Source organism: Periplaneta americana, chromosome 2 (assembly GCF_040183065.1).
Source record: "Periplaneta americana isolate PAMFEO1 chromosome 2, P.americana_PAMFEO1_priV1, whole genome shotgun sequence".
NCBI lineage: Eukaryota > Metazoa > Arthropoda > Insecta > Blattodea > Blattidae > Periplaneta > Periplaneta americana.
The window spans coordinates 92,449,297-92,472,964 of record NC_091118.1 but is presented as its reverse complement, the minus strand read 5'-3'; the positions used below and the strand labels follow the sequence as shown (position 1 = coordinate 92,472,964).

At 35.4% G+C, this 23,668-nt stretch overlaps 1 protein-coding gene across 1 annotated transcript; it reads left to right on the top strand.

The window, feature by feature from the left end:
• The first annotated feature begins 6,886 nt into the window (after nucleotides 1–6,886).
• On the top strand, nucleotides 6,887–22,630 carry LOC138694429 (endocuticle structural glycoprotein SgAbd-2-like). Its single transcript, XM_069818126.1, has 4 exons — nucleotides 6,887–7,016; nucleotides 18,143–18,270; nucleotides 19,874–20,134; nucleotides 21,905–22,630. The coding sequence occupies exons 1-4, from the start codon at nucleotides 7,008–7,010 to the stop codon at nucleotides 21,918–21,920; spliced, it is 414 nt and encodes a 137-aa protein (XP_069674227.1). The 5' UTR covers nucleotides 6,887–7,007; the 3' UTR covers nucleotides 21,921–22,630.
• Nucleotides 22,631–23,668: the final 1,038 nt, after the last annotated feature.

The window sequence follows — 23,668 nt, the reverse complement described above, 5'->3', positions numbered from 1 at the left end:
ATGTTCTTTTTGTATTTATTGTGTCTTTTTTTCTATTTGTATTTTATCGCATGTGTATGTTGTTTTTTTATGTATTACCTTTATATTTATTAGTTGGATTATTTCGTGCAGTCTCAATAAGAAATTGAATTTTATATATATATATATATATATATATATATATATATATATATATATGTGTGTGTGTGTGTGTGTGTGTGTTTCACTGTGTTTTTTTCTCTGTGTTTTCATATCTTACATTTATTTTATTTTTATTATTTTTGTGAAATTTGGTTTGAAGTTAGATTAGTTGCAATTGTGATAATTAATGATAACGGTAGTAATAATAATAACTGTTGTTTTACTATTTTATTATTAGTAGGTATTATGTTCGTTTTTAAGATTCAAACTGTGCATAGTTATAGCACGAATGGCCGTACGGGCTCGTGCAAAGGATCTTGTATACATGAGTTTGTATAATTTATTATGCATCAATAAATGCACTTATCTATCTATGTAATGTTATTGCATAAAAATTTTATATCAATTTTTATAGATAGTAATACTAGATTCTAAATTAGTACAGTTTTTATATTAATTAGTTAAATAAAATTCTTGTAGGCCTATGTTTGTAATCTGGATCTGAATGGTTGCCTGGTCTATCAGACAGATTTCTCCCTCTCTTTGTGAGAAATTACTACTACTATACTATTTCACAAATAGCTGTTCCAAGATTCATTCCGGGATCGTACAACTGGACCTTAATCACACAAAACTGAGTAAGATTTTCCCGCAGCATAATTGCTCCAGCAACATTATGCCGTTTATTCACAACTTAAAATCGTCCAAACTGCAGGCAGGAAAGGCAAATGTAGGTAGGTAGTATGCTTCCGAATGTCCCGGTAAACGAAACGGAGCAGTTCCACATATTTTCGAATAATGCCAATAATCCAATTTAGCAGTACCTTACGTTTACCATCACTGTTACTGACTCCCATTTCATAGCCGTCTAAACGTAGTAGCAGATTCCCTGTTCTCAAAATTCTTAATTATTTCTATTTTTTTCCAATTTCTATAACTATTTTCTTTCGTTTTTCTGCCATGACATCAAACGCAATTAGTGATCACTATAAGGAAGTAACTAAAGTAAAAAAACATGTACAGCTATTAGCTATTTTTAATCTTTCCGATCTGCCGATAACAATGGCTATAATTTTTTACTTAAAATGGACGTAGGTCGTAATAGAAACCTGTAATGAATTGAATTTAGACTGTGCTTTAATGCGTCAAAAATGCTACCGTACGCATTGCGAGTTAAGAGAGAGAGAGAGAGAGAGAGAGAAAGAGAGAGATAAACAACGATTAACCCACGAGTCGAATAATCTGAGAAGATATACTCGTATAGTTGGGAGTTCTTAAATACATCGTACCATATTTTGAAGAGAGCGTCTATGGGATTCCTGGAACTAAATGATTGAAGGGGATAGAAACCACTGGGAATTTCTATAATAATATAAACATCTTGGTTATTAGATGTGGTCAGTCAGTAAATCAGTTAGTTAGACAGTAATTGTAAAGTATAAAAATGTTAAGAATTCAAGCACTTATATACTTATGTCTTTGTTATAAATGAAACTTTAAAACATATAGCCGCTGCAGGCTTTCAAAAGTCTCTCTCTCTCTCTCTCTCTCTCTCTCTCTCTCTCTCTCTCTCTCTCTCTCTCTCTCTCTCTCTCCCTCGCCTCCCTCCCTCTCTGTGTTACATGAACTCTGTATAGGCTACTATATCGACAAGTTTTTGTGGCAATTATGTAAACAGTTAAGTAGCTGTGGCCGTAAGTAAACAATTTAACACTGGAAATGGAAAGACATGAACTGCAACAACTTTTACTTCTCAATTTATTCAGCTTTTTTCCACAGATCGACAAATAGTTACAATGTTATTACTTAGGCCTACTTATCTTAGTTGCTTATGGCTTTTAAGGAACTCGGAGGTTCATTGCTGCCCTCACATAAGCTCCCCATTGGTCCCTATCCTGTGCAAGATTAATCCAGTCTCTACCAACATATCCCACCCTCATCAAATCCTTTTTAACATTATCCTCCCATCTACGTCTCGGCCTCCCCAAAGGTCTTATTCCCTCCGGCTTCTCAACTAACACTTTATATGCATTTCTGGATTCGCCCATACGTGCTACATATCCTGCCCATCTCAAACGTCTGGATTTAATGTTCCTAATTATGTCAGGTGAAGAATACAATGCATGATGTTCTGCGTTATGTAACTTTCTCCATTCTCCTGTAACTTCATCCCTCTTAGCCCCAAATATTTTCTTAAGCACCTTATTCTCGAACATCCTGTAATGTTGTTGTTGTTATTATTATTATTATTATTATTATTATTATTATTATTACCATGTTCATATATTTTTCCCTTACTTGGCTTTGATTCCTAGCAGGGAAGTGGAAATGTAACTCCCTTTCATAGAACCTTACCATGCCTGCAATGTTCTATATTTGTTCTGTATTGTCTTAGATTTAAACTATGACCCTGTTGATGACACGGCCTCGGAGATCCGCTGCTTGTGTGACGTATATGGTTGGATCTGCTATTTTTTTAATTTTCTCCCTTTGCTCCTATAGCTTATAGGCTATGCAACGACATAATTTCTTCATTTCTCCATTTTAACATCTTTCCATCAGCATTTCACCGGTCGGGGAGGAAGATGATCCAGGGAGCACGTAGGGTTGATTGTATGACGTTCTGGATACAGAGCGGACCGTAGCGCAGTCGGACGACGTCGGAGAGAATGCGCCTAGCTTGGGTGTTAAGCATAGTATGGCAGCATAAGCAGGCATTCACGCTAGAGCAGCAGGCTGACCTCCACACTGACAGAAAATCTGTTTGTTAAAGTAAATTAAGAAAATTAAATTATGGCTTATTTAACGACGCTCGTAACTGCAGAGGTTACATCAGCGTCGCCTGTATGCCGAAATTTTGTTCCGCAGGAGTTCTTTTACATGCCAGTAAATCTACTGACTTGAGCCTGTCGCATTTAAGATACTTAAATGCCATCGATCTGGGCCGGGATAGAACCCGCAACCTCGAGCACAGAAGGCCAGCGCTATGCCAACTACGCTACCGAGGCCGACTCTTCATAATATTGAGGCCAGATGATATAATCATTGAGGTAAATTACTACTTCTACTACTACTACTACTACTACTACTACTACCACCACCACCACCACCACTACCACTACCATTTATTACTACTACTACTACTACTACTACTACTACTACTACTACTACTACTACTACTACTGTTATTACTAATAATAATAGTAATAATAACATTAATAGTTATGTGGTTTCGGTTGTAGTGCGTTTGCTTGCTGATCCGAAGTTGTTCTTGGGTGTGGGTTCGATTCCCGCTTGGGCTGATCACCTGGTTGAGTTGTTTCCTAGATTTTCCCTAACTTTAAGGCAAATATCAGGTAATCTATGACGAATCCTCGGGCTTATCTTCCTATCACCAATTCCACCTACTCTAAATAATCCAATAATTGATACAGCGTCATTAAATAACCAAAATAGTGTTAATAATATTATTGTTGGCCACGCTGTGGAGTAACGGTCACCATGTTCGACAATGAAACGAGCGGGCTTGAGTTCAAATCGTGGTTGGGACAAGTTACTTGGTCGAAGTATTTCCGGGGATTTCACTCCAACCCATTAGGAGCAAAAGTTGGGTAACTTTCTGCGCTGGATCCTCGACTAATTTCGCTGGCATCACCACCTTCATCTTATTCAGACGCTACGTAACCATAGCAGTTGATAAAACGACGTAAAACAATCCAATTAAAATAAAAATATACTGTATATGAAACTGTTAATAATTTAAATTGATGAAAGTAAATGAAAACGAAAAAAGAACACCTGTGTACTTCATAATTTGTTACAGAATAGGATATATATAATATCATATTCAAGTAATTAACACGTAAGTTAATTATGTTATGAAATAATTAAAATGTTATAATAGTCTCACACTTCTAATTGAAACAAAATTTTTATAGGAATCTTGTAAAAAAATCGGAAGACTGTAACGGAGGTACGTCCGCAACGTAGATTACGTCTCGTCACACGGGAAAGACGTATTCTAAGTCAAAAATACGTGTTGATGAAATCCGAACTCTGTGGCTGTGGGCCGAAGACATTATGAGACATTGACGGCTCATCGAAACACATTGACAGTGAGATGTGAAAGCATTCCACTTCTTCCGTGAAAAGCCCGGTATACGAACTTAAGTGTTCTGTATTCTTCTCAAAATGAACTAGTTGTCTGTTTATCAGCCATTCAGCGCATAATGAACTCTCAGAATCGCTGCCATGACAAAGTGATATACGACGCAAACAACAATTAGGCCTGTTAATGACTGCAGTGTTATTACGATATACTCGAGAAAATCTGCCTAGAGGAACTTATACAGTAGCTTAACCAGTCTTCCAAAGAATTGTTTCCGTATTGCATTGTGTTGCCATTTGTGAGAAACCGTAAAGTTAATCAGCCCCATTTTCACTTCTTTAGTAATAAAATAAACATCTTTTTCCGCCTTCGACCATTTATCTTATTCCAACACAAGTAGTTGTGCAACAGCAAATGAGTTCTGATTAAGTTATTGGGCTTTGTGAATGTTTGTTGAAAATTAATTTCTCAAACATTTTAGAATATGGCATCATCGTCATCAGCATCATCATCACTTTCGCCGTCGTCGTCATAATTATTTCCATCACCAACGTCTGTTTCAATACTTTAAGACATACAAAAGGTGCTCATAAACTCGTTCTCTGGTTTTGTAATTTAGAACTGTTTTGAAGAGTCACTTCCTTTAATAATTCCCAAAATATGCCTGTATTAGTTTTATTATTTTTATATTTTTTCTGTAGTTGACTAGGCCTATAGGCAGTTCTGTTCGTACATTTAAAAGGTGTATATTCGATAGCAGAGCATAAGAAACTCATCTACGATAACTTAACATGAAGCATATGAGTATTACCGAAATAATTCAATTTTACAAATTTGTAACAACATTTAATCAATCACAGTTGACTAAATGCTTTATTAGTTATTTTATTGCTACATTTTTTAAATAATTATGTGACTTCGATAAACAGATATGAAGCAGTTATTCCCTTTGTCAGAAGTTTTAACTATCTCGGCATAAAAATCGAAAGAAGTAGGAGAATCTTGAACTACGTAACGCTGAAAATGGAATCATAACTCAAAGTATTTCAGACTTCTTCAGACTACTTGTTAGCCTTGAAGTGTAGATTGGTGGGCTGTTAGTAGTAGTAGTAGTAGTAGTAGTAGTAGTAGTAGTAGTAGTAGTAGTAGTAGTAGTAGTAGTAGTAGTAGTAGTAGTACCGTCATTTCCCAAAACTACGGTCCTGGAACACAACTGTAGTCCACGTTACAGCCATTCAAATTTTGTACTCCATAACGTTTATTTATCTATATTTTTGCTGTACTGTAGTTTGAAGTCAAGTCACTGCAGTTATCTACGAACAATCTATGTTACTTCTACAATGTTCTTTAAATGTATCGTGGGCCATAGTTATGGGAAATGATGGTAGTAGTAGTAGTAGTAGTAGTAGTAGTAGTAGTAGTAGTAGTAGTAGTAGTAGTAGTAGTAGTAGTAGTAGTAGTGCGGTGGAAGTAATAGAGCTATTAGTACTTCAACGACATTTTCAACAGTAGAGATTATTCAGCGTCAAAGTTCAAAATGGGCGAGATATAGCTGATTAATTTTGCCTGAAGTCCTCTATGAATCACAAGGTTCTAATTTGTGCAATAAACGTACAACATTGCAGTCACAACAAAGTTTACTTCCCTCTCCGATGAAGCCATGCGAAGGATTTTATCGTCCTTTAAACAATCCATTACGGGTCGAGCTTGAACTCACTAACTCGAATCCAACGGCTAGTATGATATCCTTTAGCCCACCAAGGCTGACTATAATCTATCAGAAATGCCAACTTATTTCAATAATAATTTGTGCTTATTTAAGAATTCACGACGTTAAATATAACTCAAGAAATTTGTGTCAAAATTTGCAAAGATTACTTTATAAAAATGACTAGCAGTTTGTACATATTACGTGTCTTTTCTAAATTCTATGATTAATCTTTATTTAAAAAAAAATTGAGCACTGCAGTAAGCAATTCAAAGCTCTTGTAGATAATTAACAAAACACGCGGTTGCAAAAATAGACAACTTTATCACATCCTTGTAATGAATCGCACCCGGTCCCGCTGAGTTTGTAGCTGTATACGCTGTCACTATTTCACAGTTTCGAATACTCACACACACAAATACACACTCACACATAGTTGAACTTTTCATAGGAAATTAATTTTTTTCTATTCTTTTGCTGAAAATATATTATTACGGAGTTACGAGGCTTTACAATAGGATGACTGTGTAGTATGAAAAACTTATAGCTGGTAAGAGTTGTGAGTGACCGCAGATGAAGTATTGCCACGCGGACAGGTAATGCGATACGATACTCTACACGTGCTGGCGTCACAGCAGCAGAGAAACAAATGCTACTTGAAGCGTTACAATGTAGGGGACATCGCGCAACGTGAATGAAACCGAACAGCAGATCACAGAAGACTTGGAGTCATTCGTTACATTCACCTTGTTGCCATGGTTACCGAAACAGACTCGATTTTTTATGAGAAAGTGTTTGCCCCCTTGACCCGGGTACCATCATGTGGATCGGAGAGAAATGCCCTTGACAACATCCCTGCAAGTCCCTTCCACATTCCAACGTAACCATCCCAACCCAATGAAGAATACTTTCTCAAGCCTTCCACCTCCACCCTATCTCCAGATCGACCTCACCCGGCGTGACGTAGGATGCTCCTCCACTGATATAAATACAAAGGGAATCCAATCGCAATTCATAGTGCTTGCTCATCTTCCAACTCTTCACCGCAGACAGCACCACTCAACAATCACCATGAAGCTGGTAGGCATAATAGCACAATACACACGGTCGTCTAGCTGCTATCATTTCACAAAAAATTATCAAATAATTTTGGCCTAATTTGAGAAAATAAATCTAGAGTATCGATACTCAAATATGGCCCGTAGTTCTCTTAAAGACTACAGTATCCTGAATACTGCACTACAGTATCCTAAATACTATTGTCAGTAGTGAAAAATATTCTTAATATAATTTGTATTTTTCGTTTCACTTAAAAGTAGAGACAATTAAATAGCTCGTAGTTAACTTTAGAAGTTTAGCAATTTCAAATACAGATAATATATATTCATTTTAAGTTCAGGCTCATAGTGAGATGGCATTGTAGGCCTATTTTGAAAATTAATGACAGTATATGGCTGTCCAACTGTTACGTATTTCTAAAAAATAATTATTTCAGTATAACTTGATCTCGTTGATAGAATTACCAGAATGTTTCTCAATGTATGGCCTGTAAATCGCTTGAGGTCCGTCATGACTGACGACTAAAGTAGTTTCAAACTTTATTTTTTTAATTCACTGGCTTCATAAGTTTACTATTTGTAAAAATGTCACAGTTTTCATATATTAATTATAATCTGCTATATTTAAATAGCGTCCTGTGCATGGAAAACATATTATGAGTAGGTAGTCCAAGAACCACTAATTAGGTCTGAAATAGGTTTCTATATATAATTGCAAATTTAAAAAAAATACATATGATTTTGAAACACATTGGTTTTAACCACTATTCCAGTGTTTATGTTAAGTATGTAAGTAATCTATTAATAAGAAATTTACAATTTTTTATAGGCCTATATGAATCAAAATCTATTAAACTTTAACTGACAGTATTTTCAATAAAGATGCTGTCTGCTAGAATATCAACACTCATTACGTGCAACATGCACCGCTGAAGGCAGGCATATCGTCAACATCATTTAAAACCTAAATTTAAAATAACGTTCCAATATGACGACCATAAAGATTCAACTAGAATATTACCCACTCGCTTGTAGCGAATATTTTGAATGTAGTTTTAAAAGTGCTATATTTCCAAGGTTCTGGTAGGGTACAAATTTTAAATTACTAAAATTATAATAAAATTTATTTTCAACGTAAAGATACTCACCATGTGCACCACGTCGTTTGATGTTCTCGTGGGTAGATTTTACCTACAAAAATCAAATTTATATAAGTACTTCATAAACTTCCAAACTTATTGAGAATAAAATCCTTTCTAAGAAATGTAACATATTTTATAAAATGTTTCGATCAATCAGATTTAAGTAAATATTATTATGGGTCCTGTTCTGATTACATTTTTAAGCCATTAAAATCCAATTATTTGTCATTTATTTCTAAATTCAAAATTGCTTGTAACAAAATTGTCACACATGTTAAATATAGGCCTATAAATTAGGTACATATACCCTATTTCCTGTATGATCCGCATGGCACTTTTACCCCTTTTATAAACCTAAAGTTAAAACAGTTAAAATTCTATATGCATTATGTCTAGATACTCACTGTTTGTAAATATTCTTATAGCCTATCGTAGGCCTAAATACTATCAATTCGGAAGATATTAGTAATTTTCAGTTATATGCTTTTAAAACAGATCTTGAGCTATAATTGCATTTCAGTCAAACCTGAGAAATTGCGAGACCTGTTTTACACATCAAACTTCAGCCCCTGAAAGTTATTTTACATAAAACACTGGAATCTGGCCCTAACCGGCATTAGCATAACATTTGTTGGAAATCATTTAGCTTACGACGCAAATATCAACTGTCGTAATGAATGCACAGCGTATGTTCGTATGGAAGAGTCTCAGAATTTGATTACCATTTTTTAAGAAGTAACATTCAGGTATTTAGCAATTTCGTTAGAATGTAAAAATGTAATGATGTGAGGTTAGTACATAGTTTATTACACTGCAGATTAATTGTGAAATCTGTAACAAGTGAATTAAAATTTAATTCAACGTAATATTGAGTTATAATTTGTCTGATTTTTTAAGACTTTTATTTATTAAGAATATATATTTATAAAAAGTATCGCTGGTTATATGTTTCATTTATAATTATAACATACATTCAGTTTAGTTTCTCGTTGTAAATAACATAGTCTACTGCTACGAAAAGGCGAACTGAGGAGGTGGTATGTAGCGCTAAACTAGGAGAAGACGTCCACGCATATAGGCTGCACAGAATGTGTCGTAGGACAAATGTCAGCGGCAGACGCAGAGAAAGTAACTGGAGGGGAGGAGAAGAGATGGGTAGGGTCAGAAACTTATAATCTGCATCCAGTTTTGAAGTGTAACACCAGTTGGCCAAGACCCGTAATTCGTGTGAGTTGCGTGTTGCCTCATCTCGAGGGGAAGGGCGGTAAGGTTCTCTTCCCACGTTTCAGTTAGATATAAAATAATTCACATCCATAATACACACCAGTTAACAGGCGTGTAAACTGTTTTCTTTAGACAGAAGTTATAACGCGGTTCCCAGAATTCTATGTATTGGTAACTTTGTACCAGTAAATGGAAGTGAGTTTTTAAGTAGAATACAATATCCGACATACAGTTACCTCATAAAATTGATTGTTTTATATAATTTAGAAACCTCTTCTTCCAACAAACACAGTATGCCTAACATAAACATGCAAACAAAACTGCTTAAACTTTTGTTTTATACTGCTTTAAAATGAATACAATTATATTCGCTTTAAGAGGTAAATTTTAACAAAGTAACACTTTCTGGTTTAATATAACCTTAACTTTTCGGGTTAAATTTAAATAAAAAGAAATGTCTGATAAAAAAGAGAGAGGTGCAGTATGAAATGAAACGCAGAGTATTTTATCTCTGTAACTTCCTGTCCCATATTTAATTGCGGGCGCTTTTGAGATATCCTTAATCGAACATGTAAATAACTATTTTCTTCTGTTATATGTATAAACATCATTTTCAACATTTTATATATATTCTGCGCCACTTGTAAGTAAGTTTTCAAAAGTCCTGCAAAGGACCGAGTGATTTTAAGGAGCGTATAATTATCTTCACAGCACAACTGCCATCACAATGTCATCATGGAAAGGTGGAAAGGTGCAAAATGTACTTTTGTAATTAAAATTTTTTACAAAAACAGCTACAGTTTTGAGGCTATTAGTCTTGAATTTCGTCATTTTAATTTATGGCGCCATGATTTCATCCTATCTCCTCATGCGATTTACATTTTCATCCATACAAAATTCAAGTGGTGCATCAATTGAAACATCGCGATATTCTTAACCGAAGATTATGAGGAGATTTGAAAGCGTATGAATGAAAATTAACACTTTGTGGATGTCTGACGAAACACGTGCCACCGGCGTAGCTCTGTCGACTAAGGCGCTTGCCTACCGATCCGGAGTTGCGCTCGGGCGCGGGTTCGATTCCCGTTTGGGCTGATTACCTGATTGCGTTTTTTCTAGGTTTTCCCCAATCGTAAGGCAAATGTCAGGTAATCTATGGCGAATCCTCGGCCTTGTCTCGCCAAATATAATCTCACTATCACCAATCTCATCGACGCTAAATAACCTCGTAGCTGATACAGAGTCGTTAAATAACCAAGTAAAAAAAGCACGTTTCCTTGTCAGTGATAGTCACTTAAAGAACGTCATTTTCAAGAAACAAATGACATACAATGGGCTTTATGATCTCACGTATCTCATTTTTATAAAGTAATTTCTTGAGTCAAAAACCAACTAATTTACAATTGCCCGTTCCTCTGCCAGTCCCTGTACAATGTCAAAAAGGGTAGATCTAGATTAAAATTAATATTAACAAAAACAATGGATTTTCTTATAATTTTCAGTCGAAGCAATACTACCAGTACAGTGGTAATGCAAAGAGCTGTTGTATCGATAGTGAAGGAGGAGTTCCTTTAATCCATCTCATCACGATACTTCACACAAAAACTGGGCGATTAAAAACAATTCTAGAGATGATCGTGATGGAGGCAATCCTCGTGCATTCTTAGTAAGAGTTCGGACCCGCCTCGTCATGCACACCACAGCTCTCACCGGACCCCACACAGTGTAGTCGAAATCTTTAATGAACAAAATCATAAGCTTTCTTCTTATGCGTTATTGATTCTGAGATAATTGATAAGTTTGCAATGTAAATCCCAAAAGTTGGATACTTTTCTCGAAAATTGGCCGTAATATATCTAACGGTTAAGGAGTTGGAACAATGATCGCAGTTCGAGTCCCGCCTAGGATACCAATGATTGTTATCGCTGTGATGTCCTTCGTGCAGACCCGTTGTCGTGCTGATTCCACGTCACGGTTGTTTCACCGCGTCTTTGTTTAATATTAGGTTGCAAAAAAAGAACTAAAATATGAATTAAGATTAAATTGCGAAATTTTAGAAAACACACTATAAACGGAATTATTCAAAATCAGGAATTCAACTTAAGCTGCCAAACGTAAAATTTCACACTTAATTAAATTATTATTGAAGAGTGACTTGGATTATATATATATATATATATATATATATATATATATATATATATTCCAAAGTTGATCAATTATATAACACAGCAAAGTTCAAATTTTGGATCTATATTCGTTTTCAGTTAAAGGGAAACTGGGGAAATGAAAACCTTTCTTAAGAAAGCTAGCAATGCTTGTCTCGAAAATAACTATATATATATATATATATATATATATATATATATATAATTACTCCTATAATTATCACGTCGACAGTTCCTCGACAAAAACAGAAACAAATTATAAAAATGTTGAATAAATTGTGTAAGAACTTAAATCTTTCCAATCAGAACAAAATGTATTAGATTAGTTCTATGGCACCAGGAATAAAATATTTATAGGAGTTCAAATATGTTAGAAGAAGTTAAGCACGAAACTGCTGACAATAGTTGTAAAAAATAACTGCCATCTTATAGCAGCATGTTTGAATAGTCGTTTTTAAACATCTTCAGACGGGAAGAGATTTGTACTGTATATACTACAATTCTGAGAAAGATTATTGTAATTTGTTCTTAGAGCAGGTATAATAACCAATCAATCATTACTTAATGTCCGGTAAAATACGGGACGTCAGATATATAGAAACAATTATCTTAACTTCCACAGTAGGAGAGAAAACATGACGGACGATATTTCACAGAGGTAAGAATGCAGCAGAGTAGGTGAAAGAGAGAGAGAGAGGGAAGTTCAATGGATGGGGATGGATAGTTACGCAATTTCGTAATTCTTGATAATGCACAACAAATGTTCCCGTAGCCTATAATTCAACCACTTGTGAAGCTCTAACAAAACAAACAATAGGGAGTAACCAGCCAAGCCGTTACTTCACACAGATATAATGTTGACTTTGAAGTCTTGTTTTATATCAAGATCATTGCAGGCTTCAACAAATTCAGCCGCCATCGTTTCTTATATGACTTCGATTTCTTGCAGGAAATGAAGATTACATTATAAATATAGTTTGTATCTCTTGTCTTAAGCACATCCTGTACAGTGTCAATGGATGAATTTGTGTCATGCTAACAACTTGGTCACAGAATCTCTCTGCTTGTGATGGTCTTATACATTTGTTTTAAAATTTGACACAAGTATGTTCAGCAACAAACTGTCTCCGGGATCTAAATACAACAACAACAATAATAATAATAATAATAATAATAATAATAATAATAATAATAATAATAATAATAGTAATATTAACAATAACAAGCAACACTCACTGTTAATCTTTATATAAGTTCCTTAAATCATGTATTTAGAACGTAATCTCATTACTAATTCTTAGTTATAACAGACACGACAGAATAGATTACATTTAATATATTTTATTGTTGAAAAGTAAAGAACTGGCTCAGGTCAATAGGAGACGTTGGAATTTTCTTTTTTTTTTAGTTGGTTATTTAACGACGCTGTATCAACTACGAGGTTATTTAGCGTCGATAAGATTGGTGATAGCGAGATGGTATTTGTCGAGATGAGCCCAAGGATTCGCCATAGATTACCTGGAATTCACCTTACGATTGGGAAAAACATCGGAAAAAACCCAACCAGATAATCAGCCCAAGCGGGGATCGAACCCGCGCCCAAGCGCAACTTAGAGCGGCAGGCAAGCGCCTTAACCGACTGAGCCACGCTGATGGCTGGAATTTTCTTAAAGATAAACTTCAGGAAATCCATAAATCTATGAAATGTGAAAACAAAGTAATATGAAAGCAGAAACTGCGGCAATGTTAAAAGTGTCATTAATCACAGTGGTCGAAAAAATTGTGGTTTTAGTTAACATAAATGCAAGAAACTGTACTCCCAGAAGATCTTGTACCAAATCAAAGGTAGGCTATCCTAAGCCTACTGTAATACTTAAGAAGTGTTTTTATTTTACTGAGGATTCACTAACTTCACATCGGCGAAGAAAGTTTATAATAATAATAATAATAATAATAATAATAATAATAATAATAATAATAATAATAATATTTTTCCGCGAAATTTTTTGAATGGATCGTTATGAAATGAATGTGAATGAGCAAAGAAATAAGTAAGCAAATAAGCTTTTCAAGTGAAATATTAAAATATTTGAATGAGGATCATTAATAAACAAGGAAATAAAAATAATCAGTAATCTATTAAATAAGTTATAAATAAAACTATTATTGTGTATAGAATAACAGTACAATTTACGCATAGATTCGAAATGGCCGAAGAAATTTTATTGAGAGAGAATGTCTCAGCTGAACTATAGCATCACGAAATATTGAAGCTAGAATAATTCTCCTCGCGTAGAAACAAGACAGGCGTGATCACATCTTCTGGTAAGACCCGGCAGTAGCAACACAGGTTAATCCGTATTAGTATCTGAACTTTGAAGCCCACCGCTGGCCTTATAGGTCAGGTCTCATCTCAATGAAATATTTGCTTCGGAGTCAATAAATAACGTGACGAAAGACGCGAAGCGAAGCGTCTAGGCGGCCTCGCTTCCAGCTGAGGGAAATATCGGACTAAGATGAAGGCATTTCTGTTACGTCTGACCTTGACACCACATCCGTAACAAACCACAACGAGACGCAACCAAACCCTTTCGTAACATCCGGCAAACAGAATTCCCACCGGCACGTGAACGATCAATCGCTTTTCCATGCTTGGTCTTCCTCCCATTGTTTTCCTTCTATATTTCTGTTTTCGTTTTTTGTATAATTATTTACCTCTTTACAATCATTCCTTTATCCTGCTCCTCTCAATTATCTGTTTTTGCTTCATCTTCTTCTATTTAACCTAAACATTTGCTTTGATTTTGTCCATATTCGTTATTTTCTCTCCTTTTCTAATCTTATACCTTTTCAGCTTTCATTTATCCTTTTCCTTCTTCTTCTTCTTTCTTTCTTTCTTTCTTTCTTTTCCCCTTCTTATAAACTTTTAATTCCATTCTTATCTCTATTCATTCTTTTCCTCTCTTCTAACCTCATCATACCCCTCAAGTTTTCAGTTTTTCTCCTTTTATTATTTTTTTTCTTCATCTTCTTTCACATATTTTATTTCTTCTATTTCTTTTTTGTCACTCACTACTTCGATCCATCGTACTGACCACTCTATATCCCTGTTTTGGATGGATGATCGTTCACTTTTGCTGAGGCATGTGGACGTGAGGCCAGCAGTCGCTCTTCATGGGGTGCCACGCCACGGATTATATTACTAATTTCATTCTTACTTTCTTACTTTCTCATTACACGAAGTACAAAACAGAAAGTATTACGATGTTACAAAAGTCTGTTTTGAGATCCTAACGGAAATACAAGTTATCAGAATCATCGATAATGGAAAAGTGGTTTGAGACATGCAGTCTGTCTGTGTGTCTGTCTGTGTATAGTTATTTATCCTAATTATTGTTTGGATTTTGTTCAAATTCATTATCTACGAGCCAATCCTTCCGGGAATAAGAAGAAAATACTGATTTTCCAGGGTATAGTTCCAATATAAACTAGTTTAAATTATGACTATAATTATGTGTGTGTGTTCCGCCTTTGCTTATCATACAATGATAAGCAAAGGCGGAACACACACACATAATTATAGTCAAATTGTGATAGCTTATCGGTATACCTTCAATATGAAATTCTAGTTTAAATTAGTTCGTACATACAAAATCAAAACAACATATTATGTTTAATAGCTTGTAAACAACAATGGTAAGTTATAATTTCAACTGAAGCTCTATAATTATTCAGCTCCCTCTTTATCTACAGCAGGGAATCAAAGCGCCTGCACTGCGTGCTCTCAAGAACCCGCACAACATTTCCTTAAGAGAGATGATTATTTTTTTTATCTTGCTAAAAATGAACCTTGTTGGATTTGTATTGCTTGTAGTATGAGCACGTAATACAGGCGCTTCGACATTCCTGATCTACAGAGCCTATTGTTATAAGCTCAGTCGATGACAGAACAATACTGTGAAATGGGAACGAGTCAATCGAAGTATACTAGGAAAGCCTACTGCCCTACTCCACAGCCGTACTGAGCAACACAACCGGGATCGATCCTAGCCATCAGCTAGCTGACTGAACACAACTGGGCCGTGTATCCCTGTTACAGTAACGGAACTGATTTTTTGCAGTAGACTATCCCATTACCTATATTCTTTAGATTCTCTAGATTTAGGAAGTTTATAACATTTAGTTTAAAATCAAAATCATGTGATATAATATCGTTAAAGCGCCAAAGTAATCAGAGGAGCAGTCTCACGCATCAAACACACAATCAGCCGTTTCCTTTCAGCTGTCATAACTTGCTGTATTGGCAGAATTGAGTGTTAAGTCCCACTCAAAACCTGTGGCTGATCTAGCTGTAGAGCGAACTCACGCAAGGATAAATCATGAAGCGAATTCGCCACAGACATTTTTAAGCATGGGAAAGTCGTGACAAGTGTTAATAGACATCACGCACTAAGAGCTCCAATCCAATTATCAAAGCTGCAGTCTTAATATAGAAAGATAAATGCGTAAAAACACAACGTGTGCCGGATAAAGATGTATGTCAGCCTTGGTATACCAAAAAGATAATTTCGATATTACGTTAATGTTATAATCGTAACTTCGAATGCTGCCCTTGTTATTAGTTGTTTTAAAATGAAACTGTTCTGTGGGCAACTTACTTACTTACCTATGGCTTTTAAGGAACCCGGAGGTTCATTGCCGCCCTCACATAAGCCCGCCATTAGTCCCTATCCTGAGCAACATTAATCCATTCTCTATCATCATATCCAACCTCCCTCAAATCCATTTTAATATTATCTTCCCATCTACGTCTCGGTCTCCCTAAAGGTCTTTTTCCCTCCGGCCTCCCAACTAACACTATATGCATTTCTGGATTCGCCCATACGTGCTACATGCCTTGCCCATCTCAAACGTCTGGATTTAATGTTCCTAATTATGTCAGGTGAAGAATACAATGCGTGCAGTTCTGTGTTGTGTAACTTTCTCCATTATCCTGTAACTTCATCCCTCTTAGTCCCAAATATTTTCCTAATCATCTTATTCTCAAACACCCTTAACCTAAGTTCCTCTCTCAAAGTGAGAGTCCAAGTTTCACAACCATAAAGAACAACCGGTAATATAACTGTTTTATAAATTCTAACTTTCAGATTTTTTGACACCAGGCTGGATGATAAAAGCTTCTCAACAGAATAATAACAGGCATTTCTCATATTTATGCTGTGTTTAATTTCCTCCCGAGTATCATTTATATTTGTTACTGTTGCTCCAAGATATTTGAATTTCTCCACCTCTTCAAAAGATAAATTTCCAATTTTTATATTTCCATTTCGTACAATATTCGATCACGAGAAATAATCATATACTTTTTCTTTTCGGGCACCTAGCCTATTCGGCAAAAATTTACGGTACCATTTCTGTAATATTCACTGCGTATTTAGCTCTTTAATGTGAGCGAGGCGATGCAACCCACAACATATTGTGTCTTAGCGGTAGCGGGCGGACGCAACCCGCAAAATATGACAAGGCCTATTGGAAAATAAATGAATTTGAGTATCACCGTATATCTATTACTATGGGCTTGAACAGGAATGCTGCATTTATTTTCTTGCACTGGTTACATTACTCATTAAAAGTTGAAGTACTTTGTTAAATGATTATGTTAAGATGATTCTTAATATGCGGTGATCTACGATTATTTAAGTCACACAACCATCAACGCTTGAAATGTCCACGCAATCTTAGAGATTCTACTAACCCCTGCTACTTAGATAGTGGGGTTTAAAAAGGGCGCGTCAGCTACTACGGCTATTAGCGCCCTTAAACTCCTACTATCTTTTTTTGTTTTAATATTTTAAATGACTGAGCATATAACTAAAAGATCTGACTCATAATTCTCATGTGAGGGGGTCAGAAGCAAAGGAGTACAAGTGACATTTCTAAAAACATGAGTTAAGTGCATCCAAGGCAAGCTAAAACATTTAAAACTTTAGTGGCAAAGTTATACATCTTTTAACCACAACACACACTACAATTGAAATAAAAAAATCACGGAATTTACGAAACCTTCAACCACATTTTCTCACAAATAACTTAAGTGCACTTATACCCCGTTGCTTCTGACCCCCTTATGTGTAATTGTTGTTTATTTCTTCTTTAGTTATTTTATATAGAGATGATTATATAGATGGTGATGGTAAATTTTGTAATCATTCAATTGAATTTCTTGTTTGCGTTGGAAATAGAATTTGTCGGTTAGTTCTTATACTTTCTCATATGATGAAAATAAATATTAATACTCCTAGAAATGAAATTATAGACCTAATAGATAATTTATTTTCAGTATTTGATCCATCAACAAGTATAATAAATTTATCATTAAACTGAATCGAGTGTGTCACAAAGCCCCATATTTGAATAGTAATTTTTCTATTAACTCTACTTCAATTGTAGGCAATGACATTATTTTAAAACGTGAATAGAGAAATTCAGAACCCCATCATCATCATCATCATCATCATCATCATCATAATCATCATCATTATTATCATCATCATCATCATCATCACCACCATAATTTAAATGGAGTGTCAACTTGGTGATGTTTTTGTTTGCAGCTCGTTTTGACTCTGGCCACTTTGAGCCTGGCAGCCGCTCAGAGAGGAGCCCAATACAGCAACCTGCAGACCGTCCCAATTGTCCAGTACAACAACGAAGTTAACTATGACGGAACCTACAGATACAAGTAAGTGAACAAAATATATGTCGGAACGGGTTAAGTCATAAAATAGGGCGTGCAACGTTTTTAACCATATTCCATTCCTCAATAAAGTATTTACTACAAAATATTTAGGCTACGTCCCTTTTTAATAGGCAAACTTCTTCAAACACAGTGAAAGAATAATATGACAATAACGAAGTAATCGTGCAACGAGAATGGCTCAGAAAATAGAAGTACTGCTCACAACACAAGGATGTTCTGTCCATCATTATCATAATCATCATTTAGAACAAATGTTAGGCACGGAACATTTCTATGCACTTCAGCCGAAATAGGCTCTTTGTGCACCCATGATGGAATGAGTTATATGCCTACTGTGTTACCCTGCTAAGCCGAATCTATCATTCATCACTTTGGGCCGTATTCATAGACATTCTTAGCGCGGGCTTTCGGTGGAGGATCAGCGAACTAACGTTTTTCGTATTCATAAACCAGTGTCAGCGATATGATATGATATGAATCCTGTTTAGCACGCTCGTAGCCCGGGCTAGCGAAATGTCTATGAATAGCATCCTATATGTTTTGCTCTCCAACCATAAAATCCGTATACTCTATCTCTGGCAGTGTTACACGAGCCATCATGGGTGAGGTCTGGGGACCTTCGGTGCCTCTTATGCAGATATGTGAGTCACCTAAAATCAACTACCACTTCATCTATAGCAATTTTTGTATAAACCGCAATCTACTAATTGTAGATAGCCAATTAGTTATCACATAAATACAGGAGATGATAATGAAAGGGGATTTATGGAGAACGTTGGTGTAATGGCGATGGAAAAACATGAAAACCTGGAGAAAAACCATCACAACTTTGACTTTATCCAACAATACAACTCCACCATTGCCACCGAGATTTGAACTCGGTTCCGAAGTCGTCATAAGCTAGCGCTCTGCCAATTCAGCTACCAAAGTGGCTATGTTAAACTACTATAGATGGTCCATTTCGGGGAACAAATAAATATCGTCTATCAAACGTTATAGAGGTCCTTGTGGGCTTCCTTTATTCCTCAGTCTGTAACCAAAAATTTGCTGTGTTAATAGATTTCCCAGTGTGTTGTGTCCATTTTATTTTTAAGTATTAATTTTGTGATTTATATTTCATGCATTTCTTTACTAATTTAGCGATGTAGAGAATATCCATTCCACGTAATAATATTGACGCTGTTTTTTATTTTATTTCCGAATGGTTCAATTTTGCTGCTGCTATGCCAACTACAGCATGTTGTGTACTCAGAAACTTGCAGCTTTTAAATCAAAATTTCAAATCCAACCTAGTTCAGAAGTCTTAATAGTATATTGTTGATATTTCATTAGCCTATCATTTTTCTCAAAATCTTTTCCACAATCATAACAAACAAGTATCCCATTTAGACATATTTATTTGTTGTACTACTTATCTATGACAACCTTCATTATTGTACTTTATTGTTCCAAAAGTAATCGTTGTTTTGATTTTGTTCAAGAAATTTTTATATTGATAATTTTCAAAACATTGTTCATTATAAATGTTTATGTTGATACCTTGATTTGTTTGAAACTGTACCTCACGCATGACTGATTGTTACAGCTACGAGACCGGAAATGGAATCGCTGCCCAAGAGCAAGGCTACCTGAAGAACGCCGGCCAGAAGGATTTGGAGGCTCAGGTTGCCACAGGCTCCTTCTCCTACACGGGCCCCGACGGTGTCCTCTACACCATCACATACACCGCTGACGAGAACGGTTTCCACGCGGAAGGCGCCCACTTACCCACTCCACCCCCCATTCCTGAGGCCATCGCTCGCTCTCTCAACCTGCAGCAGCAGCCCCAGCGCCCCGGCGGCAACAGGTATGTTCTCCACTTAATTAAAATTCGACTAAAATAGCAACATCGAAACTTTCTGAAGCAAAAGAAATGTCATCTGGCTTTATATTTAGTAGTCATTTGAATGGAAAACAAATCAAGATGGAAACATACGTCCGTTTACAAGGAAAACACATTAAGTAAAAAATATTAATTCGGAAAAAAGACGTACATAATGTACACAATGTATGTCTCTAAATTTAGAAATGGAAAATGATGTACACATAAAGAAAAACAACTTACTAAAAATAATATTTTGTGGGTTCAATTTTGTCAAGAAATTTCAAAACGCTTTTTTCTCAGAGGTAATATTTTTGACTTAATATTCACTTTACTCACTTTAATGTGTTTTGCTTGTAAGCCGACGATATGTTTCCCTTCGCGAACATTTGTGGGTAATTCAAAAATAATTTATTTTTTAAATAAATTCGATATATGACTGGTTCTCCGTTTTCAATTTATACAGCATTCGGTCAACTAGTTATTTAGGAGAAAAGAAATTATAACGCTGAACGGCGGCTGTAATTGTTACTTGAGTTAGATTGCATAATCATTATTACTCGACCAAGGAGAGTGGAGCCGCGGGCGTAATGTGAACTATCGCGATGCGATATTACGAACGCAGGAGCAGTAGCGCCACGCCTCCGAACTGCAGGACTCCACTGGCCTTGGGCGAGTAATACCTTTTGAATCTGTTCAAAATATTACACTATATAATAAAATATCTAACATATTAAGCATTTAAGACCTCCCACTATGGAAGGCATCCTGAGTGCGGCTGGAATTGTATAAGAACGTACGAAATAAAGTCACTGGCTCAATTTAATACATTTACTGCGTGTAACAGATTCTGTTGTTTATGAATAAAGTTCAATAAATAAAGAATTATATACCGAGGTCCGCCGTTGCTCCATCCTCAACTCTTGGCAACAGATCATTCTAATAACGCTGGTGAGACATCTGTTGAAAAAATGTGAGAACATGTTGGTTTGTAATCTCACTGATAACAGAGCCATTTGTGTAAGATTTCATCAACGTTCTATTAAGAGGCACACATATGGAAAATGTGTGTCAAACAATGAGCAGTTCGTTGAAGCTGAGAAGAGCCAAGAGTTGTCAAGTACTCTGTATTAGAGACTAACTAATAATTAGAGCCCGGAATTTTAGGTGCTAAAAGTTAATATTGTTCCTCGGTATAGTTTATAAAATAGAAACCATGCCCTCACTTCTTTGACACGTCATTCTTGTCATTCAGTATTTTCTTTTTGGCACTGTTAAAGGTCTGTAATCCTCTTAACTACCACTTATAAATTAGCGCACGGTTTACAAGATTCATTACCCAGTCCTTGTGACTGTGTTATCTATTATTACATATCGGAGTCCTGTGAACTAGGCTTAAAACCCTCCTCACGGGCATCACATCTATTCATCTACACTCAGGGTCATTCTTAACTTTTAGCACCTAAAATTCCGGGCTCTACAATAATATTATATAGCCATATATTTCACAATATTACAATCGTTATATTACCCCATTATCTCCTGGCCTAGTTGCTTCATGAGTGATGCTTATGAGGTTCAAACCTGTCTTCGGACAGTTGACTAAACAACAACATTAATTTGTTTTTTTTTTTTTTAAGCATGGAATGCCATCTATACTCCATTGTGGAACATAAGGATATTAAACATCAACTGGAAATTGTGACTTAGAGTAGCCTACATTTCCGTAATTCAATTTGTTGTTAATTGTTGCAGGTTCTTCAGGAAGTAAGACGGATACGACTGCCTGATACGGTTATGAGCTACAGCGCCGCTGTGGAAGCCCACACAAGGCGCTGTTACGGATGAATATGGTACAAGACAAACTGTGTGCTCGGGGCAACAACACGCTTCCACGTTTCTTTAATTTACGCAGGAGATTGTATGGTAAATGTATATTCCTTATCTGCTATACACACACGCAGCACCCGTCACTGGGGGGTAAGAGGGATAACGAGAATAAAATCAGGGACTGAGCAGCATTTAAAAATTTTGTAAAACTTGTTAACGTTGTTAATTCAGGTACACCATCGTTTGACGACAGGGTAAATATGCATAATGCAATACGTATGTACATAACCTGTATTGTTTAGCTTGTGCAGATTGTTCAAACTTTTTAAATGCACCTTTTCTATAACTGTAGACGATGTACAAGAACGTAAAAATCTTATATACTCGTCCACAGATTACTACTGCCAGATTTTATATCATAGAGCTGTGTCATATTTTTATGTTCCCTATTTTCGGGCACATTCTTCGCAAACATTTCTTGTGATGTTTGTCTGTGTCCAGTGAGATTGCGTCGTTTTATTGAATGAATGTGTAGCTTGTAGCATTTCGTTTATATTAAGATACAAAGTTATATGTAATCGTCTATTGTTTCTATATTGTATATTTATATATTTCTTTTGTGCAATAAATACCTTCATATGTGGTACAGAATACTTTGCTTCTTTTTCTTACTTTTCCTTCTATTTGCTTTCTTTTTTCGTTTTTACGCCGCATTACCTTAATATCCGACTTTAAATATTCTGTAAAGAATATATACTCTATTCAGTTGTGACTGGAAAGATAACTGAAGTAAGGATCTTGATTGGAATAAATAAATCTGAAATTTTTCAACAATATAAGACAGTTTGCAACAAATTTTAAAACATTAAAGTAAATTATCTAGGAATTAAACAATTTCAATAAAAACATAGATGTGGAAATGAAAGGCCTATCTGGCAAAACGAAATTAATCTGAATAAAAAATAAAACCTGGTTGTAAACAACGACATAATTTCAGAAATGTTTCGTAATGCATATATTTAGATGAAATTATTGTACAGTGCGATCGAAAAGTCCCTCCGCAGCTCCATTAGTTCTAGTAATCCTGTAGAAAGTTGGCATTTCCCCATTGGTTTCGGTTTGACAATCTCACATCCCTCATCAATCATATGCTTAGCGGCCAGTGCTGCCACTTGAATTCTTTGCCTAGTGGATTCTCGGTTACACCGTGGCTACACAAGCACTGCGGAGAAACTTCTCGATCGCACTGTATATCTGTAGTACAGCATTAATAAAGTTCTGAAGAGTACAATTTTATCAGGCTCGCGTAGACCAGGTTTAAATGTCTGAAATGTATTTTAATGTATAAATTCTTAATCATACTAAAGATATTATGTTAAGATAGCTTAGAATTGCTAGTTATGGCATACGACAAGATCTCCAATGCAAAATAAAAATAATTCTAAAAAATATATCAGCGGATAATTTAGTGGGAGATACCACAATCATCTTGTAATGCGAGATTATAATGAATGTGAAATTATTATTATTATTATTATTATTATTATTATTATTATTATTATTATTATTATTGAATTTCCAAATTAATAGTAACCATATTTAGCTTTAGCAAGTTATGGATAGAAATTTTACATAAATGAATGAATGAAAGAATAAATAAATAGGCTAAATAAATAAACATATAAATAA

Excerpts from the sequence above, each read along its gene's own strand:
- LOC138694429 (XM_069818126.1), top strand. Across the intron at positions 18,271-19,873 it reads GACGGAACCTACAGATACAA|CTACGAGACCGGAAATGGAA; the intron begins GTAAGTGAACAA and ends TGATTGTTACAG.